General features: G+C 41.9%; 1 protein-coding gene across 2 annotated transcripts in view; it reads right to left on the bottom strand.

The window, feature by feature from the left end:
- LOC117740532 (breakpoint cluster region protein-like) overlaps positions 1 to 18,600 on the bottom strand; it is a 72,335-nt gene that overhangs the window by 7,816 nt on the left and 45,919 nt on the right. For both annotated transcript variants that reach the window (XM_034546997.1, XM_034546996.1), the window contains exons 5-17: positions 18,180 to 18,365; positions 13,689 to 13,796; positions 12,225 to 12,285; positions 12,054 to 12,106; positions 11,464 to 11,604; positions 5,372 to 5,493; positions 4,639 to 4,804; positions 4,441 to 4,560; positions 3,986 to 4,061; positions 3,730 to 3,834; positions 3,071 to 3,145; positions 2,569 to 2,666; positions 1,673 to 1,804 (exon numbers count right to left, since the gene is read on the bottom strand). In XM_034546997.1, coding sequence (XP_034402888.1) covers positions 1,673 to 1,804; positions 2,569 to 2,666; positions 3,071 to 3,145; positions 3,730 to 3,834; positions 3,986 to 4,061; positions 4,441 to 4,560; positions 4,639 to 4,804; positions 5,372 to 5,493; positions 11,464 to 11,604; positions 12,054 to 12,106; positions 12,225 to 12,285; positions 13,689 to 13,796; positions 18,180 to 18,365 — 1,443 coding nt within the window. The remainder of the gene's footprint in view (positions 1 to 1,672; positions 1,805 to 2,568; positions 2,667 to 3,070; positions 3,146 to 3,729; positions 3,835 to 3,985; positions 4,062 to 4,440; positions 4,561 to 4,638; positions 4,805 to 5,371; positions 5,494 to 11,463; positions 11,605 to 12,053; positions 12,107 to 12,224; positions 12,286 to 13,688; positions 13,797 to 18,179; positions 18,366 to 18,600) is intronic.

Here is an 18,600-nt window from a genome sequence, read left to right on the forward strand (position 1 = left end):
TGTACGATCCAAAATATAATTTGTCGACATTATGATAAGGATGTAGTAACTTTAGCTTACAGTGTATGCAGACACTGAATAAATATAGTATTGTATGAAATAATCTCATAATATCAGCCTACATTTTTGTTGTTTTTGTTTTTGTACCGTACTGTTTTGTGGAGAGTAAATTAACCGTCTCTTGCCAAAAAAGATGAAGAGATTAGAGTACATTGTGGTGGAAAATGCATCGTGAACGAAGAGAAATAAACATGTATTAGAAACGCATTTAGGCAGTTAAATATCAAACATACCATCCAGGTGTTGGTAATTTACCTGGATGGTATGTTTGGCTACCAGCCTCTCTGGCAAGTTAAGGGTTATTTTCTATTTTCTATTCTAAACATTCATTTGGTCGGTTAACTACTAAAGCTGAACAGTAATCTGCAGAAAATAACAGCCGCTGTGGCTGTGGCTACGACTGGAGAAGGGAGCGGCAGTTTCTTGACCCGGATTTACGAAAATCCTGCTGAGCAACTTTCTCACCACTCTGGGTGTCGTGTTTTGAATGACATCATCTGTCAAGACGTGGTCCTGTCACAGGATTACCAAAGGGAACACTAGGTGGAGCATGTGACTGTAGAGAGGCTGCTGCAACATGAACAAAGTCTTAAGAAATACAGGCTGCTCAAAATGAACACGTGAAGCCGATGTTGCATTTATCTATGACTGGTTAATTTCAATATTGCATGTATTAAAGGACTGTCATTAGTATTTTTCCTCATGGTTTTGTATTTTCTTAATTTCTTTTTTGTTTGAGAAAAATACCAAATAATACATCTTTCAGACCCGAGACAAGATCTATTTGTGTTTTTGTGGGTGTGAGGTGAAACAATGTTCAGAGATGTATGATCTCACGCACAAAGACAAACATAAACACAAACACACGCCCTGCTGTGGGTGGAGGAGGAATAGAAGGAGGTTTTTGGAGGGGGGTGAATCAAAGACGAGACTTGTGTTTCCGACATATTCTCTCCGTCTGTCTGTATCACTCTCTCTCTCTCTGTATTGTATCTTTGCTTTCTCTCTGCTGATCTCCTGAGTGACACCTGGCATCACCCTGTAGACTAGCGTTGTCTTGGCAACCTAATCACCTGATATCTTGACCTCCTGTTAACCTGCGATCAGCCAGTCTCACTGCCAGGCTGATGAGGACAGCATCTCTGTTGTTTTTTAATTTTGGGGTTTCATCAGGATTTTGGGCACTTTTTACGAAACGGAGCACCTGATAATATTGATGTCATTTTCACACGTGCAGGATGGCATTGCTGTTACTCAATAGCCATTGTAGACTCTGGACCGTGAGTCATGTTGTGACCAGCTTAGCATGGCAGCACAGTGAGTGATAGCTCAATGGCATGGGCATTGTAGCTTTGCATCATTTTATCAGAAGTTCTGCACATCCTCTGAACAACGATTTCTCTCCATATGACCAATCGACCACCCATCCATAACAAATTAGGGTAATTAATCTAATCATCAATTTTTACATCATGCTCAGTTCAAGTGGCTCACTGAGCAATCGTATGGATTTCACGCTCCGTGGCAGTGGTGGTGACATAACTGCGTATCAGTAATGAGTCATGTTGGGTCTGCTGAAAGGGGGGGGGGGGGGGGTGACGTCATGTCATACCGGGATCTGTCCTTTCCCCATGATGCGGTCTGTGCCCTCCCCATCCTCTTTGTTCGGCTTGGTCTTGTTGTAGCACTTCTCAAAGCAGAGCAGCCTCAGGGTCTGAGAGCCCTCCAGCTCAATCTCAAACTCCTTCAGGGGAAGAAAAAAGAAAATGGTTATATTATATTTCATTCGAGTAAAATGACACTAATGGAGACCGGAATAAGAACAAGAATGACAATATACCGTGAGAAAAAAAAATCTGCATCCACCCTACATCTTAATTAAATACATCCCACCACACAGCTGACCAACATTCCCTGTAATTATGTACCGGGGCACTCTGCATATGTTTTGCACATCGTTCTGAGGCCCACACTGTGTTGGTTCACTTAGCATTTGGAGAGATATGAGTCATCACCAGCAGCTCCTCATTAGCTGATATTATTTCCACCTTGCTGAGCAAAATCCTCAAAGAGTCTTTGGGTCCACGATGGGAAAAAGAATTGTACCACGGATGATGAACCGATCCACTGATTGTGTCTCAAAGCTCTCCTCTGTACTGCTAACCTCCAGCTGTGCCATCAATGCAATCGTGTTTGTGTATGTCTGCGTGCATGCATACAGTATGCATTCGCAGTTGGGCTTACTCGAAGATAGCCGGCCAGATTACAAGACCAGATGTCAGATACAAGACAGGCAGCACAAACTGTACCAAGAAGAAACTGTGCATGTACAAATTCCATCGTTAACTTTAGAAGGCCTTCAGGCGACGCAGACAGTGCAGTGTATTTTAGCCTTGACTCATCATCTGACCCATATATTATCTATAAAGACTACAAAGACTCTGCCGGGACATTTCCTTCCAACTGGAACATGTTGAGTTGCATGCTTATATTGAGCCAGTCTCTTACCTCGTTCCATTTGGGTTCAGTAGTGTATCGATACACTCTCGTCTTGGCTTTATTTGAAAAGAAGCCAAAGGAATCCACCTCCAATGTGCAGTAGAGATCTATTAGACAGGGGAGTATGGAAAACATATGCCATTTATAAGGCTACTGAATTGTTCTTTGTGGATGCATTACAGCCGCAATGTTAGACATTATCCCCAGAAAGCAACTGAGGTATAAGTCACGTTAAATTTGTACAAATGTTTTGATGTTGGTGTTTTGAGATGTAAATCCCGACAAATTAAACTAATTCTAAGTAGTGAAACTTAAAAGATGCACCTCAACTGAAAGTAAAATCTGAGGGAAACGTACTTCTAAAAGCCTCCACACAAAAAAAGAAAAACTGTAAAAAGCAGTTTTCCACTGCTCTGTGGTCAAATTAAAGTTGAGCGTTCACAGTAACTCATTTCGTCTGATTATATGTATTTTCTGTTGTGTGCATGAAGGCTAAAGGTGCGTGACTCACTCAAGCTCTGTTTGAGGCCGGAGGCAGAGTGGACGATTACATTCAGGAACCCGTGGAGACCGGGGGATTCATCCTCTGGAAAAACAGTCAGAGAAGAAAAAAAGACAGCGAGAGGGGATTGATTATAAAAGCATGCAGATCTCTTGTTTGTTTTGGAGCAGAATCAAACATGGAAGGAAGGGATAAAACAGCCTTCTACAGTAAAAAACACGTGGCTTAAACCTCCTAAACGTGGCACTTTTTGTCCCCATCTGAATCACCACCATCATGAATCAAAATCATTTCTTTAGGGCAATCTTTGGCATTGGGCATTATTATCTTTCATGCATTTTAAACATACAATACATGATTAAACTGCATATAGTATATGAAAAGACAACTACTGCAACTATGGGAATTATAATACACTATGATCCTTGTCAATGAGTGACCAGCAATTCTCAAGTATTGCGATACATGATCTATAAGTTGTTGCTTAATAACGTGTTATAATGATCGTTATGAAGCAATATGTATATGTATGGTTGCTTATTTCGATAAATTATACAGTGCTAAAAGCAGATTTTAATGCATTACAGGTATGTTTATGATGCATTATGGACATGAGTTTCATAGAAAGTCCTCCCGCAACTTTCCAAAAGTAAGAAATGGTCCCGTACCTTCTTTGTTGATGCTGAGTGGAATATGGTGGACAGTCTGCAGCTTGACACAGGAGCTGGTCAACATTTGCAGCTCCATGGAAGTCAAGGAGGAAGTTTTCAAACCTTGAGGGAAGACAATAAATGTAGACTGTGAATGACATTGTATATTGGTCTTTCTCTCAAGGTTTATTAGTTGCTTACGTACATGTATCCACATTTAGCCTCAACGTTTCGTGTATAATTTCTGGGATGTTCTTTTTTACAGGACACCTACATTTCTTCTGCTGTTCCTTCATTATCTCCCTCCACTCTGCACGTTCATAGTCGGACGCAATCAGGAAACTGTAACTCTGAACACAAACACACGCACACACAAAATGGCTATTATTACCTTCATGACTAATGTGGGGAGAGGCAGATTAAAAGGATATGTGTCATCTGTGCAAACATGTGCAATATCGATATTTAAACTGCACTCCTGAATTCTCGCCCAGCGAGCTTTACCAGAGGGAAGATATCTGACAGAAACTGATACAAGAAAGTCCAAGTATGAGACAGATGAAGGAGAATGAATCTTAAGGAAGGTAAGCTAGGGGATATTGTGCTTCATGGGTATGAAGCGGAGGACGACAAAAATGCAAGAAAATGAGAAGAACAGCTGAAATATGGAGAAGGAGAGCGTCTGGGGAGCACTAGGAGGATGGTGACGGGGTTGGAGAGTGTTATCACCTTGCCGTTCTTGTTGTAGACCCTGATGGGCAAGCTCGGAGACGTTAACAGGAGCAGAGACTCCTGTTCAGACAGCTTCTTCTTGAGACGGTCGATGACTTTTGAACCCTTGTTGCCTCTCTGAAATCACAGAGGTGAAAACGTGAGGTCAAAATCAGACTTTTCTTTCTTAGTTCCTGAACAGATTTTCCACACTACCTTCTCTCTCTGAATCTCACTGCGGAGGTGTGAGATCTTGACCTTCATGGCGTCAAGCTCTTCGTCGGGGACCTGGGGGATGGTAAGAGGCTCGGTCTCCTCGGGGCCCTGGAAGGCCAGCTCAGTCAGGGGAATGTACCACTTACTGTCATACTGTTGGTTTTTACTGCATTGTGACGAGGAGAGGATCAAGGAGAGGGGATGGTTGGTAAAGGGTGAGTAACAGAGGAGGATGTGAAGGAGGAGTGGATTGATAAGATGGATCAAAGATGTGGATGAATGGAGGGGGGCGGGGGGGGGGGGGACAATGGAAAGGGGAGAACTAATTAATTTCACAACTATTAAGAAGCAGGGTAACTGTGTTTATGAAAAAAGTCAAAACATTTTGTTTTATTTGCAACAAATAAGTAGGTACTGTTTTTTTGCTGGATAAAATAATGCATTTTTAAATTTACTGATACCAACATAAATATTTCAGAAATATATATAATCAGCACATTGAGTTTTCTATCTTGAAATGGATAGCCAGAAGTCAGTGTGTTTACTTTTCCTGACCATTTAAAAAAAATCTTGTGTAGCTCAAGTCTTTCAGATCTCATTAACAGGGGGATTTTAACCGATGGAAAGACATTTTAAACTGTAATAACATACGATTTGAGATATCCAGCCATCTTCCGCACCACCAAACTACTGCAATGTTGGTCATCTATAAGACACTTGCAATGTTTCTTACCCTCCGATCTGTTTCTTCAGCTTGGCGCAGAGCAGCAGATCAGTGAAGAGGAAGACATGCCGCAACTTCCTGGCGCCCTCCACCAGCTCCACCATGAAACTGTCCCTCAGAAGCTGCCGGCTCTGCGACGACAACAAACGACAGCGGTTGGTCGGTAACACTGCTCCAACTTGTGGACAGGAAACAGTTACTTTGCACAGCTTTTATATTGGTGCTGCATCCCAACGCTGTATTCCTCCTCCTCTCTTTTACCAGCAAGACAAAGAACAGAGTGGAGGCGAGGAGGGAGACTAGAGTTAAGTTCCTCTTGCTGCTCCATCATCAAAAATGTTTGTTTTACTAATCATCCGTGACAACGCTCATGTGCAACCTACTAATGTTAATTGAATATCAACCAAATCATTACCTCAAAAGTGTGGAGGGTCTTGCATTCATTTGCACTCGCTTCCCTAATCACCCGGTAAATGCTTTTGTCATATTCTGGTATGATAATGCAGGTTGTGGTGGAATGAATGAGGTAAAGGCAGACTGGGAATCGCTGATGTCAGACTATGTAATGAGATGTGTAATACTATCATTGGCCAAAAGGGGACAGTGATGTCTTTTTCCAAATATGAAAACACATTTGGACTTGGAACAATAACCAAAGAAATGCCAAACCACAACTCGGTAGTAAATGGCCCACCTTCACAAACTCACAACCCTGGTTGTACTTGTTGTGCGGAGTTTAAACGACGAGGCAGGAGAGGTGTAACTGATCATAAAATAAAAGGTTGTCTTTTGACTTAGCATGCAAACAAAGCAGGTAGTGGGGAAGTGACCTTGTAAATACACAATGTAGCACATTTTTGCCTTTGCATTTGCTTTTGCTCTTTGGATTGCACAAATCTCATTTTCAAAAGTCATTTGCAAAAGTACCTGCTCAATTCTGATTATAGTCTGCAAGTCTCAAATGGATTTCACCCGCGATGACTTGGACTTCTATCTGAGCTGATGTTTTGTTTTAATTTCAAATGGATTTAGTTTGAAAAAAACTGTCATGATAACAAAGAATTAAATTAACCATTTAAAAAGTAGGCGCCGCTAGCGGACAACACTTTGAAATGGCAGTTAATGGCAACACCTTTACCAATATGCAGAAATAAGGGGTTTTACAGTCCACCTACTGCTGCTACAAACCAAAGTACAGTTGTCCACCAAGATTTGCTTACCACTTTTAATGCATGTTTTACATAGCACTTCCTATTCACTTCCATGTTGTTCCAGGGGCCACAGCAGCACCCCAGCTACCCAACCTCACATCAACGGCCTGGAAGCAAGGCCTGGCATCACACTTGTTCAGAGCCAATCACATCCCTATCGTCATCTTTGTGCCCTCCCTTCTCCCGTCCCCTTCCTCCACTCCCCCTCCATCATGACCACACAGGAGCAGAGCACACTGAAGTGGAGCTGATGCGTGTGTCGGAGAGGTTTATGTGCTCACAAACCCTGACTGGACATCTGCTGGCAAAGGATCACGCCGTGTCAGACGGTGTTAACGCTTGTGCATGATGGAGCGGGTAAAGGGACGGTGACAAAGACAGAGTGAGCCTGAGAGTATATCAAATGGAAAGTAAATGCCTCAAAAAGAACGCAGAGACGGAGAGAGCAGGAAAAAGTAATGAGAGTCAGAGTGGCGATGTCACAGTTTCTTACTGTACTGATACCAAACCATGTGACAGCCCCACTGCAGGGATCTATTGTTAAGGCGTTTCTTCCTGCACGTGCACTTGCAAGCACACATGAAGATGCTGCAGCAGATTACAATCATGTCCTGATCCCCAAAGTAAGGATATAAGTCAAATTCCCAGTGGTGGATGATATTATTCATTACCATCGAGATAATGAAGTATGCAATGATGACGGCCTGTGATAGATGATTAAGCTTCTGTCTAGTTGGCATATTTCTCTATTAGTAACTGTGATGCTGTGATCTGACAATATCTAATTTCCGGATCCAGTTTGTGTTGTAATACAGAGATATGATGAAATGTCTCTTTAAAAACAGTCTCTGGTAGGTAGTTATCATTCAGTCTCCATCTGTGGGCTTTGGGACTTTGATACCACAAGAATGGCACAGCTAAGAAATGTTTCTACATTCAATGTAATCTCCTGAGGATATTTTCTCACTAAAATATATAACAAGGCCCTCTCTTGTATTACTTCTATCACTCTTCATGCTGACAGGCCAGTCTATATTTAGGTTGAGTACAGTACAGTAGTTAGAATGAAACATTGGGCACAATGTGCCGCTTAGTTTTGGCATGTTACTCAATTAGGACATTAGGAATGAGGCATGCTGGAGCTTATGCTATACTGCGAAGCTATATGTGTATATGAAAAGCAACTAACCATCAGTGTACAGCACATCATCACTCTGATCCAACTGGGGGCTGTAATATGATCGCGGATTTGAGGTTTAAAGGGCATTTAGTTCATTGCCAATTACATTTAATATATATATATATATATATATATATATATATATATATATATATATATATATATATAGGGATTAGCATATGTAATATATAAATATAAATAAGACATGCACTACAGCCACATGTCAGACTCTGTGTTTTATACTTACCTATTTTCATATTTGTGTAATTACTTCTTTCTTTTGTTTGTATTCTTCGCTTCTAACGTTGTTTTTTAACCTTTCAAAGAGTAACTGCCCAACTGTGCTTCTAATGATCCTGTTTTTCCATCCAATGAGTGGTGGCAACATGCTCTTTCCAAACCCTGTGCAGCCCTGCAGTAGCGTGGTCACAATTGCATCATACCACACTGAGCTATGATGTCGGGGGTGGCCAGAGGTTAAAGAGACTTACGGTATACCTTTCATCCCACGGTGGCCAGTGCAGATATGTTTATCCTGCTTCTAACATGTAAGTTTGTAAATTATTATGTTTTCTTTGAATGGTAATCGGAGAAGACAAAACACAAATTATGTTTATCGAAAAGAAAGTACAACCGATTTAGAAGGATTACTATACACAAAGCACCCTAACTGACACAGTTACAAACGCTGACTCACGCTCATCACACGATAAAGACACACAATGAAGGGAGGGATAACAGCTAGATTAGGGCTGTGCAGGCTTCCAACTGTGGAAGTAAATGGGAATCATCTGAAGGGATAAAGCAAGACTGGGCATTAGAATACTGCCACACAAAAAGCATCTGTTTAACCTGCACAATCAAATACGGCATTGAAAACCCTTCGCCAAGGTTTTGACTCCATCAAATCAGAATGAATGGGTTATGAAAATAAATTTGTTGATCAATAAGAGCCTGTTCACATGAATTATGTTATTTTAACACCGAATAAAGACTTTGACACACTCGCTGAATGAGCACAGATACTTTTTTTGTTCTTGTTTAATCAAGGTTTATAGTTTTATCTTCGAACGCAGACATATTGCAGTGCCTACATCAGTAATCTGATGAATTAAAAACTGTGTTTTGCACTGCTAGGGGGGGGGGAGAAGGCATCGTTAACAAACCAGCTGTCTCAGCGCATCAGATGACATTTTCATAATATTAAAACAGCCAGTAGGAGAAATTGGACTATCTCTATTTCTCATAATAGCTGGCCGTAACATCAGCAGCACCAATGTGGAAGGAGAGCGACGTGAGAGCTGACAGCACAGAACGCAGATTAAATATTGACCATCTCTTGGAGGAGCCTTGCTGAAAGCGTGTGCACCAGTAATGGCATGGATTTACGAAAGATCTATGTTTATTCTTAGAAGACACGCTTGAAGGGGTTTCTCTGCTGCTTGTGTGTTCTTCCGTTGTGTACAGTGTGTGTAAAACAATGTGTGTATATGGGGAGCCGTTTGTGTTATGACAGAGTGAAAGACAGACATACAGACACTTGAAAGTGGTTGGCAGTATTGCTCGAAACACACACACACACACAGACAGACAGACAGACACACACACACACACACATCTTTCCCACAGGACAAAAAAGAGGAGTGAGGAGGTGAATTCCGATTTAGGCAGCGCCATCATTTGCATTTTAATTAAGCAGCTTCTGTTTGTCCCCTCCCCTCTTCTGGCTGGGCGATGGCCTCCGGGTGCCACAACAAACCACAGGTTACTCACTACTGTGTACACATGGAGGGTAAGAGTGACACTTCACCGCTCCCTGAATCCTCTTAATTTCAGGTCAGATTATTTTAAAGAGCGCTTTGACCTCCTTCCTGTTTGAATGTTTTTTTGATGCTTCCAATCGGCACTGCAGCAACTAAATGTTGGTCATGTTGCCCACACCCTTAAACCATCAGTGCTAATTTAACTCTGTGAACGTAAGGTCAACTCCATGCTAATGTTTCGAGACTCAATGTCCCTTTGGCATTTGTGAATGTTTGAGCGCCTACTGTACACAGCACTGTGTGCAGCCAAGCCCCTCGGTGTGAGCCCAGTATCCCTACCAATAATAAGGCCAGCAACCGATAAATAAATGAAATTGTGCCTACACAGCACCTGCACTCATCAAATGTGTGTCGACAAAACATGAGTACAAAAATAATGAGGGCATCAAAGGCCTGAGTTTCCCTTTGGACATCTGAAGGCACAACAAAATAACTGTTGTCAACACTGTACGGATGTTCACAGACATCGTGGAGAGGTTAGAGAACAGTTTAAGAGGGTGAGGGTGCGCTGACTTGGCAGATCAAATCATTTGATCGTTTTTACATTAACATCTTCTCTACTAGAAGTGATTCAAGTTTTATTTTGTGCTGAAGCGATAACATCCTCTTCATTTAATGCAAGACCTCCTCTTCTCAACTTTTTCAGGTAACAACAATCTTTTGAAGCAAGTTATATGTTGCCGCTCAGTTGCTGAAATGTAGAGAAACACCTCAGGCATATTATATACTCTTAAGTACAATATAATGAGCTCCATTGATTTCCATGCTTTCATGTATCCATAATAAATATGTGATGACTGGTGTAGAGGTCTGGACGGACTGGGATGGAACTGGGGCCTGCGGGGATGGGAGGGGAAGTGTGTGTGTCCGTGTGTGTGTGCATGTTAAAAGACAAACAGGAGAAAGAGAGCGAGTAAATGGAACAGAGAGCAGGAATGTGTGTGTGTGTGTGTGTGTGGTGAGAGGGTGGGGTAATGACCCCACCGTGAGCAGAGGGAGGAGCCGTCTCAGCCTTTTTGCTTGTTCGCTCCCACCCTCCATTTATGAATAATTAACTTGGAATCTGCCAGTCAGAGCCGACCGATGGCTCATTACAAGGCATTATGTACGGCAGTGTCACGCAAGCTATCAATCAAGAGGCGTCCATTCAAGTGCGTCAAGTCATCTCCGGGGGTGACAGAGACAGTGGGGGGTAGGTTGTGTGTGTGCATGTTTGCGTTAGGGGAGCTGGAGGGATGGGAAGCCACAAGAGAGACACAGCAAACACAGCATCTCTCTCAACGAGGCAACCCTGGTATGACCAAATAAGGACATGGGTTCTGCTTTAGGCTGCAGATTGGCGGCTCCTGTACGCTCATTCGGCAAATACTTCATGATTATTCAGAGGGCGGAGCTATGACATCATCATGCTCAACATCAGAGCTGGAAAGAGTTGAACTGATGATAAAAAGACTATTGTCTATATCTTTACTATTATGATTATGATACAACCTTATTTGACCCTTATTTTTGTGAAAACAGTTAATCAATTGGATTTAAATGGACAGCCTGTATGAATCAGATATTGATGCATTATCATTTGCTCTATTTCAGTCATGATTTCAGAGATGCAATATAACAAAAATGTTTTAAGCCTTAACAAAACATGCAATAAAGGTTGTGTTAAATCACAACAACAGTACAAAAAATTCTATCTGCTACTTAACTTTCCTGTCCGATTTTCTAGTAAAACCACTTTGTTTTAGTCCAGTAAATAAGTACGCAGTAGAGTCAAGCAACATATCATATTGCCTATTCGCTGTTTGAAGAAGAGCATGCCAATCAGGTGTAAAACTAGACAGCAGAATGGGGCTCATCTCAAGTCCTCGGATGTTTGGTAAATCTCACCTCTCCCTTCTTGACAGTCATAGACTGCCGTCGGGGCGTCGTCTCCTCATTGATGCTGGACAGGAAGTTCTGGGAGATCCGCAAGGCGTCCTGCAGAAGCGGGTGGTCCGGGTGGCTGGTGGGCGTGTGTTTGAGCAAGTCCTGGAGTACAGCGGTAGATGTAGAAATATTAATTTTGTACATGTACATGTGCACAGTACACATTACTATTGGTAAATTAAGTAAGCCACTTTTTTTCTTCCCTCATGAATACGAACAGGAAACGGTAAAATAACATAAAATAACAAGACTTGAGTCAGATACTTTTCCTTTAAACCACGAGATAGTCCAAACAAGGTTTGCGTTTAATAAACACAACTTTGGTTAAGTACTGATGGAGAAACTGTAATATACATGGTGACAATGTAGTGTTGTAAGAAATACCTGAAATTACAATTACATTTTACATTCTGACAACGTTATGGTAATGTCTAGTCTTAATTTGATTTATGGTTCATTTTTTAGCAATAAAAGCAATTACTAAAACATTTCAGATCCTCAATTCGTGATGTGCATCATTAAGATGTGCTTCAGCGCTCACTCTTACTTACATGAAGTACCAATGTGCTGCGGGTCACTCGGTCCACTGGTTTATACAGCAACGCTGGACGTGAGAAAGGAGAGAAACCAGACAGAATTGTTTAATTGTCTGAATTCTATAATATGCTTTGTGGACATCATTTAATAGATATAATTGAGTAAAAACTCATGATGTGGCTGACCTTCTAGAGAGTTCTTGGCTGTCTGGTCCTTTGAGTCCTTTGGGCTTCTCACCTTCAGGTTCTGTTTGAAAACCAAAGATTTAGGTTGAGGAAAACCCTTTTAAAAAGACCTTTAAAAAACAGTTCCGTACAGTTAGACCATATGAAACCAGAGTGAGGTTATTATCCTTGCTCAAGCACTGAGGTCATCCATTTCCAAATTAATTATACCATCCTCAGCGAGCATTTCCCCCCACCATCTTGCTCAGAGTCAAGCATCATTACTTAGGCCATGAACAACCCTCGATGATGAATCCCCCATCCTGCATGTCGACACCAGCGTCGACTTTAACTCGTAGGTCTCATAAAACATAGACAAAGACTGATGGTACTACTTGAACACATTTATCAAAAAAAAAGCTCAAATATTTAGCCCGAGGTGTACATTTGCTTCGTATTAATATAAGTACTTTGGATAAATAAGCCTCCTGCAATGAGTAACATTTAAAGTGATGAAACGGCTGCAACTGAACCCATTTCTGTAGCTGCTGGGCAAACAGAAAACAATCCCAAATGGATATAGACAGCTGTAATATGACTTTCACAATTCCCAGCCTCATTAGATTGGTTGAATATAACATTGCTAGGAATGTAGATCCAGGGTATGTAACATCAGCCTCCAAAACTAGTGTTATAAAATCAAGTATGTCTAGGATAAAATATTTTTTTCTGAGGCCTCGAAACTTGTGTTTAGGGTAAATACTGTATACATATACAAATGTATTACGCTGTCACACACACACACACACACACACACACACACACACACACACACACACACACACACACACACACACACATACATACACACACACACACAATCAGAGAAAACTGCCTCTGGCTGCATTTCTATAGAAATATTCAGCAGAACGTGCAAAATGAAATGAAGGGAAGTGCTAAAAGCTGCGTGGGTGAATAATGGCAGCGCGTTTTGCAAGTACATTGCATCAGGAACAAAACTGTTAAGCAGCTCTTAGAACAGCTCCTTACCCTAATAACACATCATTTAACACTCTGCTGCAAGTCAGTTATCATCTTTGTCCTTTCTGTGTGACCAGATGACACTGCCTTTCGCTCACAAACTGTCCAGCTGCAACACGTTTAAAAATAAATCAATTAATATACAGCTACACAAGACCAGGTGTTTTATGTAAACATAATAGTAATAACCGCAGTAACCGCACTAGAGACCTCCTATGCCAGACAACTCAACTGGATAATTTGCTGGTATGAAGGAGGTTTGTACGATTGTAAAACGACCCGATAACAGAGATCACAGAGTGAACTCCTGCAACTAAACCAGCAACACGTTGCTAGTTGTCAGATTCTTTCTCCCACATCTACAGCATAGCTTTCAATAAAAAAAACCAGCTATTTCTATCCCTGCTTGGTGTCGTTATCCATTCTTTCCTCTGTCCGTCTTACCTCGGAGATTTCAGCAAACTGTGTGTTCGCCTGGCAGCACTTCTCCGCGGTCTCCACAGCCAGCTCGTAGTTGTCCACAAACGCTCGGTAGACTCCAAGCTGACTGGCCTGATGGAGAGAGAGAAAAGGAAACAGAGGTGTTTAATGAACATATGAAGTCATATTGAAATGTTTGTCAGTGTCTTGGGAGAGATTCTTTGTGTTTTTGGCACGTACACGCAACACACTAATGAAGGAAACACCGTAGAGAAACACAACATTGCACCGCCTGACGAATGGAGCAGCAGCATGACGTAGCCTGATCAGCACACCTCCGTCTGAACCTCCATTATAAGAAACAAGTAGAATTATGAAAGAACCAGTGAGTCACTTTCCTCAAGTTCCTCAATGTACATTATAGAGTCCACCTTAAGCCTCTCTGTAACTGCTATATTGTAATCTGTAAGATTTCACATCTGATAATTAGTCCAGTCAGACTGTATATGACAATCAAACAAAACAACCAACAGAGGAAAGACACCTCGCAGCCGAGCCCGTTGCCCCGGCAACCAGCAAGACCAGCACTGTGCATGGGTGAGTAATTAATGATTGGTGTAACGGAGGCTACGAAAACACATTTAGGAAGCTGGATGGCGGAATAAAACTCCAGCAAGCGCTGCGATCCATCTCGGCGGCGAACAAAAGGACAATCAATTCAACAAAAGCCAAAGGAGGAAAGACTACAGTGGAGATGGGTTTTGTGTGTCATGTTGAGAGCCAGCCAGCCACACACACACGTGCGCACGCACACGCACGCACGCACACGCACGCACACGCACACGCACAAGCACACGCACACACACACCAAATCTCAGCTGAGAGTACTGAACATGAGTGTATTAAATATGAATTATTACCTTTAAAGCTCATTAGGACCCATTGTATTGCTATATTTCAGACCGTTTAGCTCTATATAGGCCTGTGTGGAGTGTCAGTAATTTGGGTAAATTACTTTTGTCCTTTTCAGAGACCAAGCTCAAAGGTCAATTGAGGTTTATAACGCGGGTCTTACTTTCAAAGTTCTGGCCATAATTTCTATGTGTTATGATGTGCTCATCGCTGACATCTTGGACCACGGTAACACGGCGGTGACCAAAGTCAACAAGGTAAGAAACAAGCAGTCAGATAATCTGACATGTTGTAAACAAGCCGACAGTGTAGCCAGATTATTAGTGTAGCCAGTAGTTTACCACCCCGTCTGACTGTCGGCCCCATTACTGATGGGAATGATGGGAAAAAAACAAAAACAAGTATGAACCTTTACATCTAAATCTAATTCTGGCCGAGTCAGAGCTTTTATTGTTGATTTTTTAATTTGTGGCCTTGTGTGAACAACTTTCTAATTTCTAGAAATAGTCTATAAATAAAGCACTAGTACAATAACTTTTATTGTCTGAAACTCCTCTTACATCCTATTTTAAGGCCCATTCCTGACCTTTCTAACATGCCCTGCTCTTTGCAGTCATGGGGGGATTGTGAGATTCAATCCTGTCAGGAATGTGGAGTCACAGGTTTTCGACACATTGTTTACACATGGCATGTTATCACTAGCAGTTAGTGTGTATGCTGAGATCTTTTTTTTAAAAAGTATACAAAATAGCAACGACCAACCATAAAAAAATTTAACACACAACTGAAATAAGTACTTCCTTCATTAATAATAACAGCAATAAACGTTCTTATTTTAGTTTTTAAAATACTCACTGACAAATTTCAGGCAGCAAATGAGCTACAACGCTTGCACACATATCCACACTCGACAGTAGGGAGAAGAAAAGTGGAGGAAGGCGAGGAGAAAAGCAATTTTCACAATCCTGCAATCCCGTGTCCCGCCCTGGGCCACACAATCTGCACCACAGCGGAGGCCATTCAGAGCGTGACAGTTTGACTGTGGAGCGAGAGGAGAAGCCGAATGTCTGCCAGCCACATCCACAGAGCCGCATCGCTTCGTGTGAGAGTCTGTGTGTAAATCCACAGCGGAAAACAACATTAAGAATACAGCCTCATGACAGACTACGGCCATTATACGAGAAGGCTGGATTTAGCCACTGGGTTTGTAACGGAGTTTTAACAGAATAGATATTTTCTTACACAGGCGTAAAGCTCTGTTTATTCAACAATGATTTGAAAATATAGAGCATAAGACCCTTGTCTGTTGAAGTAATTGTCCCAGACAAATCTTAATGATCTTAATGATCCTGCTGTAGGAACGAGTCCTAAAACCCTGACGAGAGCATTTTTGCTCTTCATGTTTTTGGGTTCGATGCCTAAAATAAGGTCTGTGGTTGACACATTTTTCCATGACATAAAATATCTAACTTGTGAATTCTAACGTTTTTACCTGTCTCTCAAAAGGCGGTGGCTAACAAATGAGACAACCAAACGTCATGATGTTGGAAACTGGCCCAACTTTAGATGAATGGTGGCGATGTCAAGTCATGTGATCGGCGTGTAGTTTTTCATCTTTACTTCTGCCGAATGCTTTCACTCTTCAAAAATAATAAAAAGTGGTGGTTAATTTATGAAGATGACCTTACTGAACAAAACGTGTGAGTATCATAAACGTTTATTTGCCAAAGAGCCTATTTTCTGCAATAATCCAATATCCAATGGAAAAATCCCACTGGCTTTATGTCAAGGGAACCAGTGCAATGCTAACTTCCTGGTTGGCCGACAAAAATATGTCATGCCTTCAGCACTCTATTCCCTGACACATTGAATAAACCTTAGAGAAACGTCTTCATGCGAAAACATCTTTAACAGAGCATAGAGCAATCTTTAGGTTGGGTGTCTGATTCTGTGCATTTATAGCAGAATGATCCTTTATTTTGCCTCAGCCTTTTTTTGGTCCTTCATCTCTAAAGAGCAACATTCAAAGCCAGTTTATTTGTCTGCCTTCATGGTGTAAAACCCTCACTTTGCCACTGCGCATGACATGTGTGCCTGCGAAGAGCAGAAGTGTGATCTAGCCCTATTTTCAGCCTTCAGACACTTCTTCAGACACTCATAACCTGTCAGGGACGCTTTGCCTCTTCCTCTTTTCTCTGCGTCTCTCGTCTTCCTTGTTCAGATGTTTCATGATTCCTAATCCCGTCTGCTTCCCTCACAGACTTCAGAATAATGGTGAGACAGCTCGATCAGAGCAGCATAAATCTACTTGCCTACCCGACTCTCATCCTCTCTCAACCCTTCCTCGCCCCATTCCTCGGCTGTATCACCTCCTCTACTCTCGTCTAATCGCTTCTTCCCTCCCTCTTCACCATCTAACCAAAAGGCTGTCATGTAGTATTCTTTCCCTTTTGTAGACTCAGCGCTTTCTCCTCCTGACTTTTATTAACAATATTTACGGTTTACCTACATTACAACCATGACAGCACTTCTTTGTGGGGCAGTCTTGTTTGACGGAAATACTAATGTGACAGTGAAGCAGTTTTTAGGAGGTAAATATACAGACAAGCTTTTTAAGTACTTATAAAAAAAAGGATTTTGGCACACGAGTCTTTGATGGTGAAACATAAAAATGAAATCCTAATTTCTTTGCAAAGTCCCAAGAGGAGCTTCCTGGGATAAATTCACAAGAGCGCGTGTGTGTGTGTGTGTGTGTGTGTGCGAGACAGTGTGTGTGAGAGAGAGAAAGAGAGAGAGAGAGGGGCTCCTATTTATAGCAGCTTCTTCTGGACACAAAGCACACAGCCCAGTGATGGCCTCAGCTGCCTGAGGCAGAAAGGCGGCATTGTGAAACACGCCTGCATCTCTGCTGTGTGTGTGCGTGTATGTATGTGTGTGTTGTGTGTGTGTGTGTGTGTGTGTGTGTGCATGTGTGCGTGTTCGAGCATTCGAGTGAGTCTGCGAGGGAGAGAGAGACCCAGGGAAAATTAGGGAAACTCTAGTGGGAGAGAGGAGCAGTTTTTTTTGGAGAGAATTAACAAATGATTCATTGTGAGTTAATTGACCCATTGTGAAAATGATTAAATAGACCCAGTGTACACTTGGCCCAGACATCTTCGGCAGAAACTACTAGAGGGGAGAGAGACGGGCAAGCGAGCAGCCGTTTAGGAGGAAATAGGAAGAAAAGGTCAATCCCGATTCAATTTGTCTAAATTTAAAATGATAAAGAAGAGCATCAGTAGAAAAAACAAATGTACATTTCTGTTATTGGTTTATTATTGAATTATGCCGTCAGATTCTGCTTCTGAAAGCCTCCCAATTCAAGCAACAACATTCCTGTGAATTATGTCACTCTGGCCCAGTGGGTCTGCGTCCACAGGACAGAAAGCGCCGCTGTCGTACCCTGAATGTCTTTTCTAATACTGTCAACTGTTGTTGGAGCCCAATGTTGTCACTTAGATTAAAAGTAAGGTCAGGCGGTTACATCCGCTCTCATGGCTACAGACACACAAACTACATCCCCAAACGCACCCGACCCCTTGACTAATCACTTCTTTTTCTCACCAGTTTCTGGAAGAGGTCTCCGACTCTCTGGTGGTGGCTCCACTGCTGAACGCGAGGAAAAAGTCCGTCGTAGAACTCCCTGTGGATCTCGTAGAGCTCAGGCACTTTGAAGAAGATGGTTTCTATCTGGGGAACAGTGAGCACCGGCTGCGACGTTGTAGCTGCGGCCTTCAGGGGCTTCATCGGCTGAGAGGAACAAACAGAGGAGATAAAACAGTTTGAGTGTGAGGACTTTAGAGAGACATTACTGCAATCGCTTGTTGTCTTTTTGACTCTTTTCTAATTGTGCAACAGTTCTAGCTTGTCAAATTAACTTTTAAAGGTAATAAAAGTAATAAGAAGTTAAGCGTTAGCAAACATCCAGCAAACACAGTATTATTATTCACTCTAGCTCTTTAGCCGCACAAACCCTCCACTATGT

Source organism: Cyclopterus lumpus, chromosome 12 (assembly GCF_009769545.1).
Source record: "Cyclopterus lumpus isolate fCycLum1 chromosome 12, fCycLum1.pri, whole genome shotgun sequence".
NCBI lineage: Eukaryota > Metazoa > Chordata > Actinopteri > Perciformes > Cyclopteridae > Cyclopterus > Cyclopterus lumpus.